Genomic DNA, 24,985 nt, shown 5'->3' with positions numbered 1-24,985 from the left:
AGTAAGACCAGAGACAACAGAAAATACCACAGAGAAATATATTTATAACTGCTAATATTTGCGCAATTATTGAGTTATTTGCGCAAATAGTACTTGTTGCGTGTATCACTCCTTGGCTTTTTGGCGTTAGATGATGACAGTTCGAGTCTGAATTATTCGTCTGTGGTCTTAAATTGTGGTTAGTTCCGTGTCAAACAAAATATTTTTGTTTTTGTTCATCAAAATTAACATTTTTAGGGGAAAAATGTGTAATAATTGCGTTAAAATACACATATTTTGAAGGCAGAGTAAATGAGATAAATGTATATGCACAGATTAATTGTCATGTTTTGGAAGCATAATCCTTGTAGTAGTTGGTGGTAGTCATGTCAGATTGTGCGCTGGTAACCAGTGTAAGCGAACACGATGCTAGCATGGACGTGGGAAACGAGAAATCCCTATTCGAACCTCCTGCTAGTATGATGGTAAATGATTACGAGGACGACGAGAGAACATTAGACGAGGAAGAAGCTTTGGCGGCAGGTGAGCACCAGGACCCCAAGGCAGAACTGAACAGTTTGCAGCGGGAAGGTGATATGCCTTTAGAGGAACTACTCGCAATGTATGGTTACAATAGAAGCATGGATAAACCGATCCCGGAACAACCTCCAGAGGTGGTGCCAGAGGAGAGTGAGAAAACTGAGTCTGCTTTACAGCAGTTATACAGCGAGACTGCGAGCCCTGAAGCTACACGGTGCTTGCGGTCTGGTTCTAGACCACCCTCTGAAGAAGAAGATGACTACGATTACAGTCCAGATGAGGATGACTGGAAAAAGACTATTATGGTAGGTAGTGATTACCAAGCGGGTATACCAGAGGGTTTATGTAGTTACGACGATGCCCTGCCATACGAAAACGAGGATAAATTACTGTGGAACCCGAGTGTTCTAGATGAAAAGGTTATTGAGGATTACATGAGGAAAATTAGTGCTATGAATTCAACTTCAGGTATTGATGCAGTTCCAAAGGGCAAGCAACTGCGAGATGATGAGGAAGCACTCTTCCTGTTGCAACAATGTGGCCACAATATAGAGGAGGCCTTGAGGAGACGGAGAATTTCTGCCCAGACACCAGCACATGCAAGCGTTTGGTCAGAGGAAGAGTGCAGAAACTTTGAAAATGGAATTAAAGTACACGGTAAAGATTTCCACCTCATTCGCCAGCAGAAAGTGCGGACGAGGTCTGTCGGCGAGCTAGTACAATTTTACTATATTTGGAAGAAGACAGAGAGACATGATATATTTGCAAACAAGACCCGATTAGAGAAGAAAAAGTATACATTGCATCCAGGTCACACTGACTATATGGATAGGTTTTTGGAAGAGCAAGAGGCGACAGGCCCCAGTGTGGTGAGACCTGTTTCACCATCACAGATGATGGTGTATGTGCCTTCACCAGCTACACAACCTGATCCCTTAGCCTTAGGTGAAAAAGAGGTTTTTTCACAACTGAACACTCACACGACGCCTCCCAGAACACTATCAGCTGATGAACCAGAGCCCGACTTGGTTTCCTAATACATGTATTTTGGCTATGCCATAATATTATTTTATTATATTGTGTAGTATGCACTGTTTATGATATTTATTAATATGGAGAACTGCTGATCCCTTATTCATAATCTTTTTACTTATCACAAGGTTATTAGTTATAATGTTGATTTTTTTATTTTATATACAATGTAAATACTATAATAATACTATATTATATTTCATTACATAATATTTTATGAATAAGGGAAAAGGAAATTGAGTGTTTTGCATATGGAATCGTTGCTACATAACAACAAATCATTGCTTAAGTTTACACCACGTAAGTCAAAATTAGCAACTTTACAGGACAGCTACAAAACTTGCTGTTTCCAGACGTTTGGGTTCTTTCATGGATACTGTGCAGTTAATTTTTATGAGTTTCTGTTAGACTCATTCTTGTTCTCTTGTGGCTCTGAGTTCTAGCCCCTTTTGAACATTGGCCGAAATGATATTATCTCTAGATTTTCTAGTGAATGGCTTTGAAATGTAAAATCCGCCAAGGAATGACTTACCTGGACTTAAGAACTTTAAGAACAAAACGATACTGGCATGCCTGAAATGTCTGATAAACTGCTACTAAAATCAAGCTTTTAACTACTATTTATTAAATAAAACAATATGTTATAGATATTGTTTTAGAAGTACCAAATAAGTACTTAAATTTTTATGATAAATGAAATGACATCATGGTTTCATGAAATGTTGCACATTCTTAAATTGTGTTATTTCTATGTGAGAACTGCAAAATAAATTGAAAGTTTCAAATAAACTCCAGTGTAAATATATTTTTCTAAATATCCAGGAATGTAACTAATTTTACAATTCTTTGCAGTAATTTATTTTATAATTTTTCATAAATTATGGGTAATGCAAATATAACTAAATAAATAATTCAATGAAATCTGAGATTGTGATTAACTTTATATATTTTTTTAATTTTACTGTATAATTAATTATTGAGATAATAAATGTCTCAAATTATTTATTTAGGATTATTTAGATATGATAATACAAACGATTTACTTACTTTGAATAATAATTATTATTAATAATTTTTTCCATGATTTTAATTCAGTGGCTTTCAAATTTATTTATTTAGGATTTCATAATTATAATACTTTTATTGTGTCATTACTTATGGTGGGCCTGTGCAGACGAAGAACTATTGTCTGCAAAAGACCAGAATAGAATAGAATATTTTTTTTATTCAAGTAGACTTATTACAAGTGTTTTTGAATCATTAACTAGTTTAATTTACCACTGGTTTGGAATGCCGTTCCTACCGAGAAGAACCAGCAAGAAACTGAATTGGTTGGCTGGAGAAGAACCAGAATTGGTTACAAAAGAACTGCATGGCATAACGTATGATAAATTTTGGCAAAAACCATAATAAATTAATAGTCCTTCGTCTGTGCAGACCTTAAAAGTTACAAATTCATTAGATTATTTTTGGTTTATTGTAGATGTTAGGTATAGTACGCGACAGGTCGAGATTGCCATCGAGGAGGGAACGTCCCGCACACCCGCACAACCCCCGTGCTAATCCGCGGGGTAGTTACGTATCTCGCGACAGGCGTAAATCTTGCGATCATTGTTGTCAAACGTCCGGTTAGAGAGAGACAGCAATAGCCACAAAGCAAAATAAGAAGAAGAGAGACAGAATGAACTGTCGCATTGCTACTGCTGTCGCTACTGCAACATTTTACGTAATCACCGCGCCGGTGCGTGCGAGCGCGGCTCACGTGCGGGTTTGTGTGTGCCTATCAAATAGAAATGGAAATGCCAAGCTGTTTCTGTCGAATAATAATAACAACCTTATCCAATTAAATAAGAGTTGTAATAAGCATACAGATAAAGTTTGTAACACCGCACCGCCAGCATGCTTCTTTTGTTTTAGTTTCAATTGGCATAGAGAGAGAGCCAGCGCGTGCCAAACCTTCGTTATTTTATAAAAGTTGAAAGTTTCTCTGCATGTTGTCCCCAACAACGGGAGGAACGTTTGTTTGGATTGTGGTGGCTTTGGGAGATAACAGGTAATAAAGGTGTAAAATATTTTATTAATTTAATTTTAATTTATTTATAATCCATTGGATACAACATATTTACATTTTCTGACTCTCTCCAAGCTGGTGAGCCAGTTTGTTGGCGAGCTGTCAAAGTATAAAGTCTATTTTTTTTATATTTTCTTCAGAATAGTATTAGAAATCACGTCATGCATTGCCCTACCTTTAGTGTATGTCATGGCAACCCCCTATAAATTAGACTTTATACGTTGATGTAAGATTATTTACACCTTTATGACCTGTTATATGCCAAAGCCACTATGATCCAAACAAACGTTCCTCCTAGTGTTGGAGACAATATGCAGAGAAACTTTCAGTTTTTAAGAAATAACGAAGGTCTGGCACGCGTTGGCTCTTAGTCCAGTAGCTCTATGCTCTATATCTAGGTAGATAAGGTCGATATTTGATTTTCTATCAGAAACCGCTCGCAGTATTTGTAGTTCTATGTGTGCTGACGTTCAGAATATTTCCAGTGGAACAAATTTTTTTTTTTTTCCACCTTTTTAAAATTTCCAATTTTTCCAATATTTGATGTTACATTTTGCACTTCAAAACAAATATTGGTGTAACTTCATTATAATGAGAATAAACAGTGCAAATTATGCCCAAGACATTTTAGTTTCTTTTAAACAATTTCCCAGTACTTATTTCTTTTAGTTAAATACTTACCACGTCAATCAGGCCGATTCTCTTGTACGCAATCTCTAAACTGAACTAAAATGGCACATCTAAATTTATTGCTATCCCTTTCATAATGTTGCTTGCGGAAAAGGATAGCACTAGTTTTAGACTTGTTAATTTAGTTTAGTTTAGAGATTGTGTACAAGAGGATCGGCCCCAATACTTGGGTATGCCATTATTGCCATAAAAAAAGAATAGCTCGGACAAGGATTGCAATGAAGAGCCTCAATAGCTCAACAGTTAAAGGAGCGGACTGAAAACCGAGAGGTCACTGGTTCAAACCCCACCCGTTGCACTATTGTCGTACCTACTCCTAGCACAAGCTTAGGGGAATATTAGTCAGCATGATAAACTTGGCTAATATTCTTTAAAAAAAAATGAAGTTGAAGAGAACTAAAGCAACTCTAGCTACCCCTATACCTATTCAATGAACTCTGTGATCCTAGCTCTCTAGCTAGGATGCAGTTTACAAAAAGCCAAAACGTAAGTGTAGTAATCAAAGAACTTGCATGTACTACTACGATGGTAGTAATAACATTAGTGATAACTGATAGTAATAGTTATTTATGCAACTGTTGTATAATGTATGTTGTATAAATAATATAAAGAGGGGCATTAAAACACGAAAGTTTCGGTTTAACGATTATTTCGGTTATATATTCGGTTCGATAATAGTATGACTTTAGTGTTTTAATACCTAATTATGAACAGTTGCATACAAGACTAATTATTTATCTACACCCATAATATTATGAATCCTCTATAAAAGATTCTGAAACAGTTAGCTTACTGGTATTGTAACATTAAAACAGCCAGTCCTAGTAACTTATCATCAATTACTGAGTTTATACAAATAAACTAAGTGTTAATGAAAGAGTTATTTATTATAGTAGTAATTTACATTTTGTATACTTATTAAAATTTACTTGAATATTATGTTCTTTAATGTTGGAAGGTCCCGATCCCGATATAGTTACTCGGCGGAATATTTATATTTAAGTACCATTTCACTATAGATAGCGTTTAAAACACAGGCACAGGTTTAAAATATCTGAAAATTCTGGCAGTGACCTCTCAAAACATAAATCCCTCATTTTTTTGTAAACAAAACAATTTTTATTGTTTTGTTATCGAAATAATATCGAGGAAAAATGGCGAGGATTCGAATAACTTACTTTTAAAAAAAAAAAACGCGCGGTGTTAAGTGCCCTGTTTATCAAACGTTACAAGTCTTGTATTACAAGCGTTTCTCTTGTAAATTTGTGCATTTTTACAAGAATGCGTTTATCAAAACTACACTTGTAAACTACAAGCTACAAGTAATATCACTTGTAATACAAGTGTTTTTCACACTTGTATTTGTGGTTTTGTTTATCAAAAATGCCTTTGTAGCTTGTAGCTTGTAACTTGTAACGAAAAAGTTGGAGAGCCCCCGTTGACTCTTAATTTATTTTACAAGTTGTATGCAAGTATGATATTGTATAAAAGAATAAGTAATTAAATTATCTAGTACCTAACTAGTAGTAAATAGGTAAAATAACTATAAAATAATTCAAAGGTGTAATTTTATTAAACTTATCAATGTGGCTAATTCCTTTGTACATTGTTGCTCTTTTTAAATTTGACCAAAACGTGTCTCATATACATACGAGTATGCTGGCATAATCTTTTTCGGCAGATACAAGTCCAAGCGACTGACATAGCAATATTATCTCTTTCCACTTAGCTATTTTTGGTCTTTAGGTAAATTATCAGTAAATGAGCTAAATAAAATATAGTTTTTGTCATGAATTACTTAATTGAAGAATAATTGTGACTTTCGAATCAGATTTCGCCATTTTTTGCTGTGTAATTCGAATAGCGAATTTTTTTAAAGTCTATCTATTTTTCCAAATTTTAAGTCTAACCTTAATTCATGAAAAATAATGTATTATTTTTAATTTAAACTTTTTGTGTAGGTACTTCCTGTTGGTGTACCGAAATAGTATATATAAAAGTGGGTAGGTAAAGAAAATAAGAAGCAAAAGGTTTTACAAATAGGTTATTTAACACTAAATTAAATTATTTGAAAAAGTTTTATTTTTAACAATAACTTGACTATCTATGGTACCGTAATTTCTATTTTATCGACATTTATTACGGTTAAAAAATTATTTTGCAATTTAGCAAAAATAAAGTGTTATAAATTAAAAATACAAGTTCTACAAGTCTTGTAAAATCCTACAAGTCTTGTGAAATTATTTGATAAACATAATTTACAAGAATTTATAAAAAAGTTCTTGTAACTTGTAACTTGTGAGCTTGTAGACTTGTAATCATCTTGTAATCATTGTAATGTTTGATCAGGTGATTTGTTTCAGGTATACATATTAATCTATGTGTTTGATAAACAGGGCACTGCATAGATTATCTACTATATTAGGCACTGGTAGTGAAACGCGTGTGAACACAGAATACATTTACTGCGTGTGAATGTCAATTGTCAATGTTCTTTTTTTGAAATTCATAGAAATTGATAGAAATACCACGGATCACGACTGTTCGGTTAGAACGAGACAGATTTATGCCAGCAGTCTCTTTTTCACAGGAGTGATATAATGAAATTCAGTAGGTACATTATAACACTCGTTTGGATGCTTTAATGGTTATTAAGATATTGGGTGTTTTAATGTTGGCAATAAGTTATTCTTAACGATACAATTAAAAGAGCTCTTGCCACCATAAATATTCCTGCGCTCATTGAGCCGGCAGGGATTAGTCGGGATGATGGCAAGAGACCTGATGGATTGACGCTGGTTCCCTGGGAACGGGGACGGGCGCTAATGTGGGACGCAACTTGCGTTGACACATTGGCCCCGTGTCATATCAGGAAGACGGCATCAAGACCGGGAGCCGCAGCAGAAACAGCTGAAAACGGCAAGCGGCGCAAGTATGCCTCTCTTATAGAGAGTTACATTTTTGTGCCGTTTGCCGTGGAGACCCTGGGGCCATGGAGTCTTAGTGCTAAAAATTTTTTACGAGACATTTCACCGCGATTAATAGCCTCAACTGGTGACAGAAGGGCTGGCTCATTTTTTGCGCAGCGGATCAGCCTGGCTGTCCAGCGCGGAAATGCAGCCAGTATTCTTGGCACCATTCCACGCGGTCATGATTTATATAGTAATTAGATAAGGCTAGCTTTAAGTTTTATTGAGTTAACTGTTTCTGAATCTTTTATAGAGGATTTAAAGCATGGGTGTAGATACAATTATTAAAAAAACCGGCCGGTGCGAGTCAGACGCACAGAGTTAGAACCCATATGTTCATTGGCTAGAATCCAGAGCCGTAAAGCCGGTTTTAAAAAACCAGTTGACAAACAATTTTTTTTTGATTCCATGATTCCCTCCTTGGAGTAAATGTATTTTGTGATGATTCAATTCCAAATTTCCATTTTCACAACAAAATAAATGAATTGAAAGAGAAGTGTATTAGCAGTGTAATATTTCAGTTATTAAAATAATAAATACGAAATCATAAGGAACAAAAAATGATTATCACCGGAGACATGTCCGCAAAAGAAATCGTTAACGACCTAAAAGAAAATTACGCTAAAGTACGCAAATTATTGGACGAGGACAGTAAAAATGATCCTGAAAACGAGCCTTATTTATCGAAATACAAAGCCAAAGACATTCTGAATAACATGCGTGATGTGTTATGCAATATATCGGAAGCAGAATCAGGTTTAACTACAATACAAGTGGATGCTTTGAAAGGTGCTGTGCTCCTGTGTATAGGTAACGTTGACATGGAAACTGAGGACTTACCTGCATGTGAGAAGGCATTAAAAGAGGGGGAAGACATTCTCCTCCCAAGCGCTTTAGAACCAGAAGTAATTATATTACTTGTTAATGTTCAAAACAACCTCGGCTTACTGTGGTCGTTCAGAGATGAGCCGGAGAAAGCAAAGTATTATTTACTATCCTCGAAAAAAAAATGCGAGGATTTCAAAGCCACATTACGAATGCCTGTGCCTATAGAATCTATTTTAAGTATTACAACGCTAAGTGAGGATTCAGTAGTAACTGATTTTTTGGTTCTAGAAAAAGCCCACACTTTAACCCTGTATTATTTAGCTCAAGTTTATGGAAGTTTAAAGGAGAATTTGAAATCTGCTATATACTGCCATGTTACTTTAAGAAGGCAGTTAATGTATAAAGACTATGAGGCGATTGAGTGGTCATTAAATTGTGCAACGTTATCACAAGTTTTTGTAGAACAGAATGGTTTCTATCAGTCCAGATACCATCTTGCAGCAGCATCGACTATTTTAGATCAGTATGAGACTGAATTGTTGGCGTCAGAAAGTGATAGTGAGGTGTATTTGGCTAAGAAAGAGACTTTTAAACACAGGTCGGCTGATGTAGCTCGATGCTGGGTCAAATACTGTATATGCCTCATGTCAGCCTCTAAGGACAGACTAATGAGTGATGCAGACAATGTTGTAGATGCAATAACAGGTAGCTTATATGAATGTTCTTATCTTGTTTTTCATTTGTCCTCATTCTCAACTATCATCATTCATTACACACCTCGAACTTTTCGGAGCTATGTGCGTTTTAATTAATTAAATGTCACTTGCTTTAACGGTGAAGGAAAAAATTATGAGGAAACCTGCATGCCTGAGAGTTCTCCATAATGTTCTCAAAGGTGTGAAATGTACCAATCGGCACAAGGCCAGCGTCGTAGACTATGGCCAAAACCCAACTCACTCTGAGAGGAGACCCGTCCTCTGCAATGAGCCGGCGATCGGTTGATCATGATGATTATGATTATTTTAATCACATAGTTTTTACACTTCTGAAATAAAAATATCAACAAGATTTTGTTATTTATTTACAGACATGTCCAATTTGACTTTAGACGACGATGAAAATATCTGTGGAGGCGACATCAAACAACTAGTTTTCCCAGAACTTGATGTTTCCAAATACGAGGAGAAAATCGGAGACAAATTTTTGTTAACATACGAAGATGCAAGAGAAGTGTTCATCTGTTGTCAGGGATGGTTGAATAAAGCCAAAGACTATTATAGAGCTGATACGTTGGCTTCGGATCATATCGAATTAGTACAAGACTGTTCACAGGCTTATGCTTACCTCGCTTTCTTTGAAGAAGATGACGAAAGGAGAGCCAAAATGTACAAGAGAAGAGTTGATATGCTAGAAGATTTGCTTAAAGAAATAAACCCTACATACTACCTACAGTATTGCAGACAACTTTGGTACGAACTCGGTGAAGTCTACTCAGAAATACTGAACATTAAATTAGAAAAACTGAACATGTCTAAAGAGAAGCCTACGCCGCATTTATTAAAAAAAATTAATATGCTATGCGAGAAGAGTATCGAAAATTATGATAAATTTTTGGATTCGGTCAAAGATAAAACTGGATTGTTACCAGCTAAACTACAGACTGATGAAATTAGACCTGTCATCAGTGCTTATGTTTATATTGGAAGGAACAGCATGAAAAGGATTGCTGTTGGTAAAAACATATACTTGAATCATATAAAGAAAAGTTATGATTCATATTACGCTGTGGTTGACATCTGCAAAAAGGATCCAGAAGCAGCCAAAATGATGAAAGAGGAATATGCACTGTGTCAGGAGATGGTTAGTATTCTACCGCTGAAAATTAAAAAGGTGGAAAGTGAGCTGCAAGCTTTGAAATTATAAAAATAGCGTTAATGTTAATTGTTGCTGCATCAAATTTTTTTTTTGACTTTGATATTTTTTTCTGAAACTCATATGGTAATTTATAATTCTTTTACGATTGATGTATCTTAAAAAGGTCAAAATTTATCGTTTATATATAGATAGGGAAGTACATATAGTTTGCGACAGGTCGACATGGCAATCGACCGGTGTGGGGTACTGGGGGCGCTGTGCGGGTGTGCGGGGTCCCCCCCACCTCCACGACTCACCTCATACCCCGATTGCCATGTCGATGCTACTCGAATGTTATGCGCATTTTTGCTACTTTGTGCTATCACATATACTAGCTAGTAGCTATACTTGATAAAAAATAAAGCTATAAATATTTTTATTATTTTCAACTGTAGTAAGTATCTACTAATTAGATACCTAGTCATGAAGCTGATTAATAAAGTAAAAATAAAGCTATAAATATTTTTATTATTTTCAACTGTAAATGTAGATTGTACAACAAGTGCATAAAACAAAGCCATTTTACAGTTACATACTGAAAAAGTCTTCTGTTTTTTATATTTGTTTATTAGAGAATCCTATATCGTAATAATAGTAAAATATCAAGGATACAATATTTTATAAAGTATACAATAAACTGCAACAATTCTTAAAATTACTAATTATAAATTATTATACTATTAGCAAGATCAGGAGTTGGTTAATAAAAGAGGTTTCTCAAAAGAGTTTATATTGACTTTTAATTCTATTTAAAAAGGAGTTTTACAACTAATACGAAACGAAGTAAGCTCTTATCACTTAATGCACAATCTTTACATAACATAACACCAAATAAACATAAAATGCATCACGCAAACGACATTTTAACCAAATTACCGCGAAAGACCACCATTGACCACCATAACCAGTCACAGGCGGCAAAAATCCACGCCGACGCAGACTAATAACCCTAAATTTAGCTATGCATAGAGCATAGAACTTTGCTTCTCGCTGATAATACAATATCGTCAAAAAGTTCGCCCCTGATTGCTCCTGGGCCAAAGGTGCCCATCGAGCTGGCAGTATTGCCACGTTGAATGGCGATGGACAATCTTTGAACCATGTAGGACCAAGAGCACGGATCGCAGCCTCTTTCTCTTAGACGACCGACGACGGCCGGACAATTAAATTAAATTATTTTTTTACTGTAAAGGTATCTTAACAAAAAACTGGTTAAGTGCGAGTCGGACTCGGACGCAAAGGGTTCCGTACCATCGAACAAGAATTAACACATCTCAGACCAGATAGTATTATGTTCACTCCAACATTGCAAGTTAATGACGGACAGCGCCATCTATGATGTGATTTAGTAAACATATTGTTTGGTCGTGACTCGTGAATACTAATTGTTTTTTCTGTGTGATGTTACCATAAAATACAAATTCATACTAGCTACCTGTCAAAAATGATTGTAGGTCATCGGGAAGTATAGGTTTTGATTTCCTTGTCAGGTCTTGACACAACAAAGTGATCCTATAAGGGTTCCTTTTTTTACTTGAGGTATAGATCCCTACAAATATATATCTAAGCTCCACGTTAAACATGGCTGAAACAATGTTCCATTTTAAGTATAAATGAACACCTAAATAAACGAATATACTTTTGTTATACACCACAAAATTATTACAAAAAAATACGCTTAGTTATAATAACGCTCTGTTACTGGGAGGGCAATATTAGGATAATCATGTTAAAAATTATGGCTTGCAATATATTTTATCATAAGGAAATGTAACATTATACAGCCTTCAGCCTATTGCTAGCTACCAATATGTCTTTGGCAAACTAAATAATAAATATATTATAAATGTATAATATTATAATTATTATCACCTTACTGGCTTTTTATTAAACTACCTTTATAGAGTTTCGGTGTCTATTTACACCCGACTGCGGCGAAGCCCAAAGGAGGTTTGTGTTTGACCTGTGGGCTGTGGGTATCAACGCCAAACACTAATAAATAAGAAATACATAACTAAATAACTTGACTACTAATAAATAGTAACTGGTAACTGAAAAGCAAAAAACAAGCTTTGTCATAAACATACCTAAATGTTAGAAAATTTATGGCAGGCGGGGGCACTAGCCCACTACTTAGGACTTTCCTCCGCCTGCCATTTACATTTTCTAACATTTATGTTTATGACTTTATCAATTTCTATTGTTTGTTTTGCTTTTCAGTTACCAGTTACCTACCTTCTATTTATTAGCAGTCGGGGTTTTTAGTTTCTTTCATTAGGACTTCGGTTACGTAACTTTTGTCATTTTGTAACTCTAGTACCTATCCTGTGACCTCAACTTTAATTTACTTTTACTTTCAATCGTTTTACTTTTGTTAATAGATTTAATACTTTCACTATTAAATAGGTAATTAATGCGAGTAATACTACTATAGCTACTAAAATGGTTACGGCAACGTCTATGAGAGCTAGTTGGTAGATTGGGAGGTCTCTTCCTTTGGAGTACAGTTTTGCATTGTGCCCCCACCGGATAGTTCTTTCTGCGTAGAAGACCGCGGTGTCTAGGGGTAATGATTGTCTGTCGTGCCACATTTGAGACACTTGGCGGGCTTTTGCGACCGTTCTGAAAAAAAAATTTTTTGGATAGTGCCATTTTCGTTTTCAATGCGCGATTTGTTAAAATCCGCCAACACCGCCAGGCGTCATGCCCAGCATGCTGCCGTGGGAGGCGACGCGATAAATTACACATTTAAACTTACTCTTTCCTCAGTACAGCTTGCAACGCGCGAGTCAAAGAGGCCTCCGTCAAGTCTGCATAGGACAGCACCGTGGCGAAACCGGCCTCGGCCGCGGCGGCCGCGTTGAGGTGCTGGTCCGCGAAGAACGGCACCACGACCGTCGGCTTGCCCGCCGACACCGCCTCCGTCATGCCCAGCATGCCGCCGTGCGAGATGAATGCAACCACCTTCTTGTGTTCTAAACATAAGTATAAATTAGGGGTTTTCATTGAAAACAAAAAACCGGAGTGTGTATTTCTATTGCCGCTAAATAATAATAAAAACCGGCCAAGTGCGAGTCAGGCTCGCGCAATGAGGGTGCCATACTGCAGTCTTATTTTTTCGACATTTCGCACGATAATTCAAAAACTATGATGCATAAAAATAAATAAAAATCAGTTTTAGAATGCACAGGTAAATACCTTTCATATGATACCCCACTTGATATAGTTATCTTTCTTCGAAAATTGAAAATAATAATTATTAGTTTATGACCACAATTTTTTTTTTTGTTTGATGTAACCACAAATTCACGGTTTTCAGATTTTTCCCCTAATGCCAGCTATAAGACCCACCTTCCTGCCAAATTTCATGATTCTAGGTCAACGGGAAGTACCCTGTAGGTTTCTTAACAGACAGACAACAAAGCGATCCTATAAGCGTTCCGTTTTTCCTTTTGAGGTACGGAACCCTAAATACCGGTCAAATGCGAGTCGGGCTCACACACGAAATAGTACCACTTTTATGTCGAACACTGCAAGTTAATGATAGACTGCGCCATCTAGTATAGATATGTGATTTAGTAAATCAATTTATTCATGAACATTGAACACGTTTTAATTTCTTTTATGTGATGTATCTACAAATACGTAGTAGTAGGTACATGCAAGTTCTTTGTTATTTCCTTTACTTGTGTGCTATAAGACCTACTTAACTACCAAAAATGACTCTATAGTAGGTCAACCAGAAGTGCCCTATAGGTTTTCTTGACAGACACGACGGGCATACAAACAGACAACAAAGTGATTCTATAAGGGTTCCTTTTTCCTTTTGAGGTACGGAACCCTATAAACCAAGACGGCGTATTTCAAAATGGCCGCCATGTAAAGAAAAGTCCACGTGCTAATTGCTATAGGTACCTACTTGTAACTAGGTAGGTATAGTCCGTACAAAATGACTTCACGCGCCATTTTAACTCCAGTTAAAAAAAAAAGTACGCACCTTTAAAACAAGGAACAAAATCGTACTTTTGATATGTGACACAAAAAGTTAAAATGGCGCGTAAGAAGTAATTTTTACGCATTATACGACGGAATGGAGTCCGATTCGAAGAACCTATGACGACCTCCCTGGCGCAGTGGTGAACGCTGTGGTCTTAATAGTGGGAGGTCCCGGGTTCGATTCCTGGCAGGGGTTTGGAATTTTATAATTTCTAAATTTCTGGTCTGGTCTGGTGGGAGGCTTCGGCCGTGGCTAGTTACCACCCTACCGGCAAAGCCGTGCCGCCAAGCGATTTAGCGTTCCGGTACGATGCCGTGTAGAAACCAAAGGGGTATGGGTTTAATAAAAACTGCCATACCCCTTCCAGGTTAGCCCGCTATCATCTTAGACTGCATCATCACTTACCACCAGGTGAGATTGCAGTCAAGGGCTAACTTGTATCTGAATAAAAAAAAAAAAAAAAAAAAAAAAACCTACCTACGAGAAAATAGCTACTTGACGTAAAACGTTCAATTTAACAAAAAACAGCTATAGTAATTAACCTATAGTAAGTTAGGTACCTACACCTAGTTAATTAAATATTATTTTGAAACTACATAATTAATTATTATTGTAGAGAGATATATTATGTATCCGGACTGGCGGTTAGGTTTGTACTTATAATCTTTTTTTTTATAATTTACTAGCTGATGCCCACGACTTCGTCCGCGTGGAATTAGGTTTTAAAAATCCCGTGGGAACTCTTTGATTTTCCGGGATAAAAAGTAGCTTATGCCACTCGCCAGGTCTTTATCAATTCTCATGCAAAAAATCACGTCAATCTGTTGGACCGTTGCGACGTGATTGGAGGACAAACCAACAAACTAACAAACAAACACACTTATTGCATTTATAATAAGGGTAGGTACAGATTCATTAAAAAAATGTAGAAATAAAAAGTGGACAAGGACTATAAGAGATCTCTACCCTTGACCTTTGGCAGAGGCCGATTAATTCCCTAGTTCCTAAGTACCTTAAAAAAATTTGGAAGGCTATATGCTCTTCCGCGCGGTAGAAATCCCCTCGCACCCCCGCACCCAGTGACCTGTAGAAATAAATTTCTATGTCTGTCGTTGGCCAGATTTCTGTGAAAAATATGTTGGTACTTTTTAAGTCAGGAGGCGGGATTCAGGATTCAGATACTTACATATATAATTTTTTGTTTGATCTCGTGTACGTTTGAAACTACCTACACATTTTTACGGAAATCTTGCAAACCACATTCACAGAATTTTGTTTCTAGAACGTGTCTACTGTCTACATTGAGTTTAATTGGTTAGTATTTAAACGAGAACCAAAATACGTTTGTATGGAACACGCTGGGCAGCGCGCTAGGTAAACTTCTCTTAATTAGGATCTTGGACTGTAGTAATAAATTATAATGAAGTGATTTTTTGTAGGTATACCTTATACTATAAGGTGCTAGAATTAATTATTAAAGAGAATAATTTAAAAAAAATCATAATTTGTTTATTTATTTTTAACATGAACGTCACGCTGTACGGTAGGTGAATAATGACGTAATTTTTTTATTAATTATTTATTAATTAGGTAATTTCCACTGGAAAATATTTTTTATGTAAAAAAATTAAAAAAAAAATTGTCATTTACGCCATGTGGCGTCATTAATCGCTTTAAGTACAGCGTGACGTTAATAATTAATTATTTTAAAAATGAATAAATATCATGGTTTTTTCCCCATTTTTTCCTGCTATACAAAAAATCACTTCATTATATTACTACAGTCCAAGACCCTATTGGACGTCTTTGCGAAGAGAGTTCTGTACATAGATTTTGTATGGTTTAGGAGTGAAGACTCAACCAAGTAACCACCTAGTAGGAGTGAAAACTGAACCAAGTAAGTGTAGGAGTCGTCAGTAAACTTACGTATCAGCTCGTACTGCGGCAACCATTTGACCCTCAGGATGTTACCGAACTGTGTGCCCTCCGCGTCGCTGCCCTCATACTTCCATACCACTCTCTGCTTCAGCTTAGACAGGGCGTTGATGAAGATCTGCTCCTTGTACTTCGGGAGTGTAGAGGTCCGCAAGTGCGACCCGAAGCTGAAGAGCACCACACCATGCTCCGACTCGTTCAGGAATCTCTCGATATACTAATAAAAAAAGCGGTCAAGTGTGAGTCGGACTCGCACATAACGGTTCCGTACCATCGTAGAAAAAATAACACAATTTATTTTTAAGGTTCCGTAAAGGAAGCCTTATATAGGATAAGTGATCCTATGTCCTATAAAGGGAGTTTTTAAGTGCTTCTCTAAGGGTTTCTTTTTAACAAATCTGAAGAGCACTACACCGTGCTCCGACTCTTTCAGGAATCTCTCGATATAAGGGTTCCGTTTTCCTTTTGAGGTCCGGAACCCTAAAACCCGGGGAAGTGTGAGTCGGACTCACACATAACGGTTCCTTACGATCGTACAAGAAATAACCCTTTTTTAGGGTTCCGTAACTCAAGTTTTTTACCTATATTAAAAAAAAATTCATCCCCGATTGTTGAACCAGCCTGTCCTTTAATTTTATTAAGACACTAGCGGCCCGCCCCGGCTTCGCACCGGTAGCTTATTACAATTTTCATAGGGATCTCTAATTTTTTGAAAATAAAAATATAGCACTCAGAAATAATGTAGCTTTCTATCGGTGAAAGAATTATCAAAATCGGTTCAGTAGTGCCAGAGATTATTTCCTACAAACAAACTTACAAACTTCACCTCTTTATAAAACCAAGTAGTATAGATTGGCGATATGGATAAGTATCCGAAAGGACTTTTTTTTATTCCGTGGGAACTCTGAACGAAAAAAAAAATGTGAATAAGATTAACTTACCTGTGGTATAGGTTTCAGTTTAGAGCTTAAGTGCATCCCCCCAACTTCCACGAGTCCAGGTACTAGCGGCATGGCTCCACTGAACACATGAAACGTGTTCATAAATATCATAGACGTATTCCTGCCGAGATCGCGCAAGTCGGGAATGTTGCCAAACTTCTTCTCTAGAATCTCCCTCTCTTTCATCAGAATCTCTCTGTGATGCCATTCATGGAAAGCGATGCTAGTTAGCGTATTCTCTAATCTTTCCATGAAAGACATGTGCGATGTAAATGAAGTTGTTATGGTGGGCACATAGGATGGGTTATCGACTGCACCGAGCCGTGCCATCGTCCAGGGCATGCGTGACCCCGATACGAGACCCAATAAAGGCGCTTTCATCCTATAAACGTAATGTAAACCCAGCACGCAATCGCTCATAAAATTCTCTACTAACACCAAATCGTAATCACCTTTCAAAGCGTCGGTTAACGGCTGGAAATCTATCAAGCGTTCACAAATTTTTACCGCTGCTGTCGCAAATGGTTTCACTGGTAATATTTGTTTTGCAACGCTTCCTATTATTGGCACTTTGTACAAGATATTCTCATTTTCGAATTCGTTTAAGTCAATAGATTCTAGCCTCAACTCGTAAATTCCTTGGAAGCTTATATCGTGAACATTCGGGGGTGGATCTTGCATGGGGAAAAATGATGCCACTGTCAAATTGTGGCCCCTTTCCGCGAGACGCCTCAGGAAGGGCTCGATGACCATGTGGTGGCTTTTACCCGTGTGGGGGAACAAGCCGAGGATATTAGCCGAATCCACATTGTAACAAAGGAGAATAATGGACCAGATATAAAAGTTAAAACTAGACATGTCACACGTCTCTTTTCGTACACTATTGAAGTAGCACTGGGCGTTCAAGTCGCACCTGACCTAATAGTAATGATTTCTTAAATACAAAGCGCATTATAAAAGGCCAAACAGTGAATGTAATAAATGACGCGATCAGTAGGGATGATAAAAATCATAAAATCTCTCGATAAGTTAGATACCTATCTATAGTACGCGACAGGTCGAAATGGCAATCGGGGAGGGAACGCACCGCACAACCCTCGCGCTAATCTGGACTACTGACTAGTGGACCGAGCGATAGGTTGATCATGATGACTTATTAGTAAGGAAGTATAGCTATGAGAATTTATGAGCGCTTGTGATACCCCGGGAACGTATCCCCGGCCTCCCGGAGGCGGATGTCTTAACCACAATGCTATCACGGCGATAATTTTATTTTCTTTTCATGAAGGTCGTGTTATCCAGCTGTAACCTACCTATACCTATTGTACAACTTGAATAGGTACCAAAAGAGTGTAATATATTTGTTTAGAAAACACATGTTACGTTTATGAATGCCATAACAGCTCATAATAAATAGGTACTTATTTTCAATTTTTTTACTTTTTTAGGATTCCGTGGGCGTATTTCCTATTTAAAAATAATAATTACCCATACCTTCAACTTGACTGCGATCCCACCTGATGGCAAGTAATGATGCAGTCTAAGATGGAAGCGGGTTAATTAACTTGGAAGGGGTAGGTATAGCATCGATGTGGGTATAGCAGTTTTATTAATCCTATAGGTATATTATCTACCCCTGATCGTAACGTAAACTTAAAACTATGCTGCTCAAGCTACGGGGGTTGCAAACGCTTTGGTCTGAAAAAACAGACGATCCTAGATAATATGAGTTGCTGGTAGGAGTCACCCACAAATTCCCGCTCCTTTACCTTCAAGCTTGGCCGACATTGAAAATCAACAAAGAATACCTACTGCTACAAAATATCATGTAAATAACTAACCAACAATTGAAACTTGAAATTAAATTGACTCATAACTTATTTATCCACTAAATATTTAAAAAGGTGGCGGCGAAAACTACGATCTTATTTAGTGACTGTGTTGCAAGCAAAGTCATCTGGCATTTGGCAACCAAACGACCATGACTAATCTTACTTACCATCTTTATTTATAAACCGACTTCAAAAAAAGGAGGAGGTTATCAATTCGACTGTATGTTTTTTTTGTATGTTTGTTACGCGATTACTCCGTCAATTATGAACCGATTTTGATGATTCTTTTTTTGTTTTGTAGGACATACTTTCGAGGTGGTCCTATTTTAATTTGGTAAAGATCTGATGAATATCTTCGGAGATGGAGAACGGAACTCCTCAATTAATAAGAGTAAATTGCTCGCGATCAGTGTAATAGCTTTGTAAATTAAAAACAGTAGGGTTTTAACCAGGCATAGTATATTTTTAACCGACTTGAAAAAAGGAGGAGGTTCTCAATTCGAATGTATGTCTTTTTGTATGTTTGTTACGCGATTTCTTCGCCAAATACGAACCGATTTATAACGATTCTTTAAAACAGTAGGTTTTTAACCAGGCATATCATATTTAAATACCTAACTACGATGGGGCCACTAAAAATTGTGAAATAAAAATTTTTCAAAAAAAAATAAAAACTGACTTCAATAACCACCAACACTAAAAAGTAAAAAATAATTTAATTTATTACCCGTATATTATGTATACAAGAGTTATTGTAGTTCTATAGTAATATTTTTTGGAGTCGGTGCCAATGTGGAGTCGCAAAACACTATGAAGAGTAGATAGACGGTTCGTGCGGCTAATTGGCACCGGCTCCAAAAAATATTACTATAGAACTACAATAACTCTTGTATTAATACACGGGTAATAAATTAAATTATTTTTTACTTTTTAGTGTTGGTGGTTATTGAAGTCGGTTTTTAATTTATTTTTCATGTATGGGTAATGCGGGTTGCCTGAGAATCTACCTAAGCAGGTACTTATAAACATTCCTCGTGAAATGTTCTGTATACTGTGAAACCAGTAGGTGTTGAATTGTACCGAGAAATTTAGGCGCGTACTAATTTTTAAACGGAATCAAACCTGTGATTAATAGAGAAGAAATGAAAATGTATTGTATGTTATATTAGCCTATGTATTATGGTTAAGGGCCTACTTTTTACTAAGCTATTATACTGATCGCGATCGATTTGCTGTTACCCGTTGAGGAGTTCCATACTCTAAGCTAAAACTATTCATCAAATCTTCACCAAACTTACATGGTAGGTACCAACCTGACAGTACTAAAAAGTTACAACCTTTGTAAAGAAAAAATAATTCTGAAAATTGGTTCAGATTTCACGAAGTTAAGGACTAAAATCAATAAAAAATTGAACCGAAAAATCCCTAAGTAATATTTTGAAGGGATAAAAACTACCCAATATGTTAACCCGGAGTATTAGCCACCGTTGTACCAAATTTCATTTAAATCCGTACAGTAGTTTTCGCGTGATACGCGCACATACAGACAGACAGATATTATACAGACAAAAATTAAAAAAAAAACACAGAATGTAAAAATCTCATCTATACATTAACCATATACCTACATTTACGATACTGTGGCTAATAGCCACTCACTTCAGTGGCGTGCAAATAATAGAGGCATAAAAGCGCTGCTTACCCAAGAAATAGTTAACTCGGTTGAAATTGCTCATTATCTTTTGACTTGCTTACCTAACTACTGCTTACCCTGGCTTTAAACCCTATGCACGCCACTGGTAATAGGTAATACTAACTAGATGCGAATCTTGGCCTCTGCACTGGTTGCGAAGTCGAAGATTCACTTCCGCCAAGGCCAAGGCCAAGATCTTTCTTGGGAAAGACGCTAGCCGTTTGTTATGAATTATGAGTTATTACTCTAGCTCTAGGAGCGATTTTTTGCAGATCGTTTAACTCTGTGGTTTACAGCGTTAAATTATTTTAACTTTGTATCTATGCGAAGAATCATGATTCTAGATTTCTAGAACAACTAAATTACTTTTGTTCGAATTTTGAAGTAAGTAAGTAATAGTTTGAGTAGGTATTTGCCTATAAATTAAAACGTTTTTATATCTACTTCGTCCGCGTGGACTACATACATTTCAACCCCCTCTTTTACACCCTTAAGGGTTGAACTTTCAAAAATCCCTTCTTAGTAGTTTCAGCAGTGCGTTGATAGATCAGTCAGTCAGCCAATCACATTTTCAAACAGAAAAGTCAGTTAAATTTTCCTTTTATATAGGTATTTAGATTTACACTCCAGAACGATAGTTTTTAGGGTTGCGTACCTCAAAAGGAAAAACGGAACCCTTATAGGATCACTTTGTTGTCTGTCTGTCTGTCTGTCTGTCTGTCTGTCAAGAAACCTACAGGGTACTTCCCGTTGACCTAGAATCATGAAATTTGGCAGGTAGGTAGATTTTATAGCTGACATTTGGGGAAAAATCTGAAAACCGTGAATTTAGGGTTAGATCACACAAAAAAAATTAAATTGTGGTCATGAACTAATAATTAGTATTTTCAACTTTCGAAGTGAGTGACTATATCAAGTGGGGTATCATAATATGAAAGGTCTTCACCTGTACATTCTAAAACAGATTTTTATTTATTTTTATGTATCATCGTTTTTGAATTATCGTGCAAAATGTCGAAAAAATACAACTGTAGTACGGAACCCTCATTGCGCGAGCCTGACTCGCACTTGGCCGGTTTTTTTTATGTTTATGCCAGTTTTAGCTTTTATTTGACCAAATTATATCTACTTACGTATTGCGATAACCATGCCAATGACTAAAAACCGGTTAAGTGCGACTCGGACTCGTACAGGAAGAGTTCCGTACCATCGTACAAGTAACAAGATATAACACTGTGTAAGTTTTTTTTTATTTGCATGATGGCTATTTCGAAATTAGCTCTCTTGGTTTTTTTATCATTTTGTTGTTATAGTGGCTACGGTGGCAATAGAAACATACACTGACAACTCTATCTGTTACAGTTCATGAGATAAGTACAGCATACAAGCCAGCTGGCCTGACAGACAGATAGATGGGTGTAGGCTTATAAGGTACGTAACATAGGGACCCATCGGCGTTGGTACTTACATTTCCGGCACGGAACCCTGCAACTACATACCTACATATTTCAGAATAATATTAAGTATGTAAAATGAAATGTGATATGAAAAAGAGTCCACTTTTAAAATGCGACCTTCCATATCAAGTTTATTTAAAAAAAAAATCGAGATGGTTTCCAATTTCGAGACTAAGTAAATAAAAGTTTATGGGATAAGTATAGCATGGCAATAAAATAAAAATAAAATATCTTTATTTAAAAAAGGCATTATAATAGTGTACCTAGTTTGCTAGTGGTGTCCACACTAGGTAACCTGTAGGCTGTATCGTGGCGACCATGTATAACTTCCTAGTGTGTTTTACAGAGGACAAGGAGAGTTCCTCTTGCGATCAGAATATTTTATACAAAATATACTTAATTTTAAATAATATAAAAACAATGTTGGAAGACGTACTTTCCTAATAATTTTAACTTTGTTTTAGGGTCCCGTACTTACCTCAAAAGGTAGTTAGTTGTATTAGGACAGCGCCTAAGGCGTCGTTGCGTCAAATAGACCGAGAATACGACGCGACGACGTGATCATCGCGCGAATGCCAATAATTAGGAGTAAGGACACCTATTCGAGATCAGCACCTCGATTGCGGGAAACCTGCATCAATCAATATTACAATCTCAATTGTTATGATTGGCTGAATTTGTGCAATTATTGCTGCAACAATGCATAGTAGCCAAGCCAATAGTGAGCGAGCGTCAACCAATCCGAGGTGATTGCGATCGTGATATTGTAGCTGTCATTCTACGGTAATCGCGCAGCAGTACTTTTATATTTGAGCGCGCGTTCGTACGAGTTTCGCGGGAACTTGCGATGACTGCGTGATCCTATCGTATCTTTCCAAGGAATGACGGAACCAACGGTGCGCGAGTTCGACTCGCACTTGGCCGGTTTTTTTATTGCTTTGTGTACTCACCTACGTAGGTACCATATGGTAACCCCAAAGAACAAACGCATCGGTCAGATAATATATAATTAGATAATCATAGGTACGGGTTTTTGTACAGTGAGTTAGGTTGCTTATTGCCGGAACAATTGAATTTTTTGTTAAAGTTTTTGTGAAGTTCAAAGTACCGATTTATAATTATTTTAAACAATCTGCGGTAAGTATTATAAAAAATATTAATTGAAGAGCGAAGCGAGGTCACTGAGTCTACTTGAGTGAAATTGCACAAGTGCCCGTCTGTCCGTCTGTCACAGCCTTAAAACTTCTGAATTACTGAACGTGAATGAATAGGTAAATGAATGAATATTCATTGATCACATAAATTGATTATTAAAAAAATATAAATTGGTACCCACCTAATTAAAAATTAGTAACAAATACAAATGTGGTGTGGGTATGTCTGTGTTTGCGTAAGTTTATGTGTGTGTGTGTGTGTGTGTTGCTGTGTGTGTGTGTGTGCTAGTGTGCGTGTACGTGAGTGCCTGTGATATTTTGTGCAATGTACCTATGTATTTAATAGTTTGTATTTAATATAATAATTATGTAAACTGATGGTCTTCACCCTTTTGCATAAAAATATAAAAAGCTTTATTTCAGGTGGGGCTCCTAGATTCAATTCGACGCTATAATTAGGTAGGTAGATATGTCAAAAACGCCTACCTAAGGCTACATATTAGAAACTGAAACTTGTGTATAATTTCAGTTACCTATATGCTGTATTTGAACAACAAATACCAAAATTAGATACTTAAATATTATAAATAAACGAAATTAATTCATTTTAATGGGTATCCGACGACATGGTCTTCTCCGGTCGGCCGAAGGCCAAGCGGGGGCACGTGCCTCGAGGCCCGAGCCGAGGGCTCGAGGCACGAGCCTCCTTACCCGGGTAGGGCGCGGAGTATTCACGTTACCCCGGTGTTGGTCTTGTAGCCGGAGCTCCGCCGGCTAGGGCCCGCCATCTTTAAGGGGTATTAGTATTTTTAACATAACTTAACAATAATGTTAATAGATGGCGCTGTTAACATTATAAAAATATAGGGAATTATGGGATACCGCGAGGTTTCAACCGTGTGTTCGGGGCAAACCACTAGTTTATTTAAATACATAATGGAGTAGAATTATCCGCATCGTTGCGCTATAGTCCGCTTTTTTTAGGGTTCCGTACTTCAAAAGGAAAAACGGAACCCTTATAGGATCACATAGTATTTGTTGTCTGTCTGTCTGTCGGTCTGTCAAGAAACCTACAGGATACTAGCTTCCCGTTGACCTAGATTCATGAAATTTGGCAGGTAGGTAGATCTTAAAGCAGACATTCGGCGAAAATCATAATAAAATCTTTGCTTTTTCTTATTTTTTTAATTTTTTTATAAAAAAGCAGGCGGGTCATCCGATGTTAAGTGATGACCGCCGCCCATGAACACTTGCAGATTCAAGAGTTTCAGATTCAGATTCAAGAGAGAGAGAGAGAGAGAGAGAGAGAGAGAGACGAATGATGCAGCAACGGTGGCCTCTAGGTTAATATACCCAATAGCCACAGGTATTGCACCATTCGGGACGATGGGAAGGGAGGGTAACTGGCTCTCCCAGCTCGCGGCCGTAACACATTAGTTAGATGCTTTGCGGCTGGTGTGGTCGCTAGCTAGGCGGATTCGTGATAGAATCCTACCACGAAGATACATTCCTACCATAATTCCTACCTAAATACAGCACGCTGCAGAAAATAATGCACAAATGTCGACCTTTAAAAGGCAATAGCGGATTTGTAGAGCATTGTCTCTGTCGTCGAGACAGACAAAACGTTATAAAGGTATGAGTGACAGAGACAACGCTCTACAAAGCCGAAATGTCAATCTAAAGGCCGATGTACATTACTTTCTGCCGCGTAAGTACTGTACCTAATAGTGACTGCCTAGTGGTAAAGACGTCAGCCTCTTTCGGGAAGCCCGGGGTTCAATCCCGGGCACGCACCAGCTCTAACTTTTCGGTGTTATTGTGCGTTTTAAGTAATTAAATAAACAATCATTTGCTTTAACGGTGAAGTAAAATATCGTGAGGATACCTGCATGTCTGAAGGTTCTTAAAGTTCCGAAGTGGCTCCGATAGTGCGGTTGAGACAAGTCCATG

General features: G+C 37.0%; 3 protein-coding genes across 3 annotated transcripts; 2 read left to right on the top strand and 1 right to left on the bottom strand.

Annotated features, from left to right (window-relative positions):
- Positions 1 to 168: 168 nt before the first annotated feature.
- LOC117984771 (mesoderm induction early response protein 1) lies at positions 169 to 4,245 on the top strand. The gene has a single exon (XM_034971421.2). It carries the CDS (start codon positions 366 to 368, stop codon positions 1,554 to 1,556), a length of 1,191 nt encoding a protein of 396 aa, XP_034827312.1. The 5' UTR covers positions 169 to 365; the 3' UTR covers positions 1,557 to 4,245.
- A 3,434-nt stretch (positions 4,246 to 7,679) lies between these two features.
- Positions 7,680 to 10,035, top strand: LOC117984499 (KIF-binding protein-like). The gene is made up of 2 exons (XM_034971126.2): positions 7,680 to 8,814; positions 9,197 to 10,035. Exons 1-2 carry the CDS (start codon positions 7,842 to 7,844, stop codon positions 10,030 to 10,032), a joined length of 1,809 nt encoding a protein of 602 aa, XP_034827017.1. The 5' UTR covers positions 7,680 to 7,841; the 3' UTR covers positions 10,033 to 10,035.
- A 711-nt stretch (positions 10,036 to 10,746) lies between these two features.
- LOC117984588 (UDP-glycosyltransferase UGT5-like) lies at positions 10,747 to 17,880 on the bottom strand. Its single transcript, XM_034971212.2, has 4 exons — positions 16,897 to 17,880; positions 15,947 to 16,172; positions 12,782 to 12,998; positions 10,747 to 12,645 (listed from the first exon to the last, which is right to left on the bottom strand). Exons 1-4 carry the CDS (start codon positions 17,752 to 17,754, stop codon positions 12,363 to 12,365), a joined length of 1,584 nt encoding a protein of 527 aa, XP_034827103.1. The 5' UTR covers positions 17,755 to 17,880; the 3' UTR covers positions 10,747 to 12,362.
- Between the last annotated feature and the right edge of the window lie 7,105 nt (positions 17,881 to 24,985).

The sequence above is a fragment of the Maniola hyperantus genome, chromosome 8 (genome assembly GCF_902806685.2).
Source record: "Maniola hyperantus chromosome 8, iAphHyp1.2, whole genome shotgun sequence".
In the NCBI taxonomy this organism is placed as follows: domain Eukaryota; kingdom Metazoa; phylum Arthropoda; class Insecta; order Lepidoptera; family Nymphalidae; genus Maniola; species Maniola hyperantus.
The sequence above is the reverse complement of the archived record's forward strand: the minus strand, read 5'-3'. Positions and strand labels throughout refer to the sequence as shown.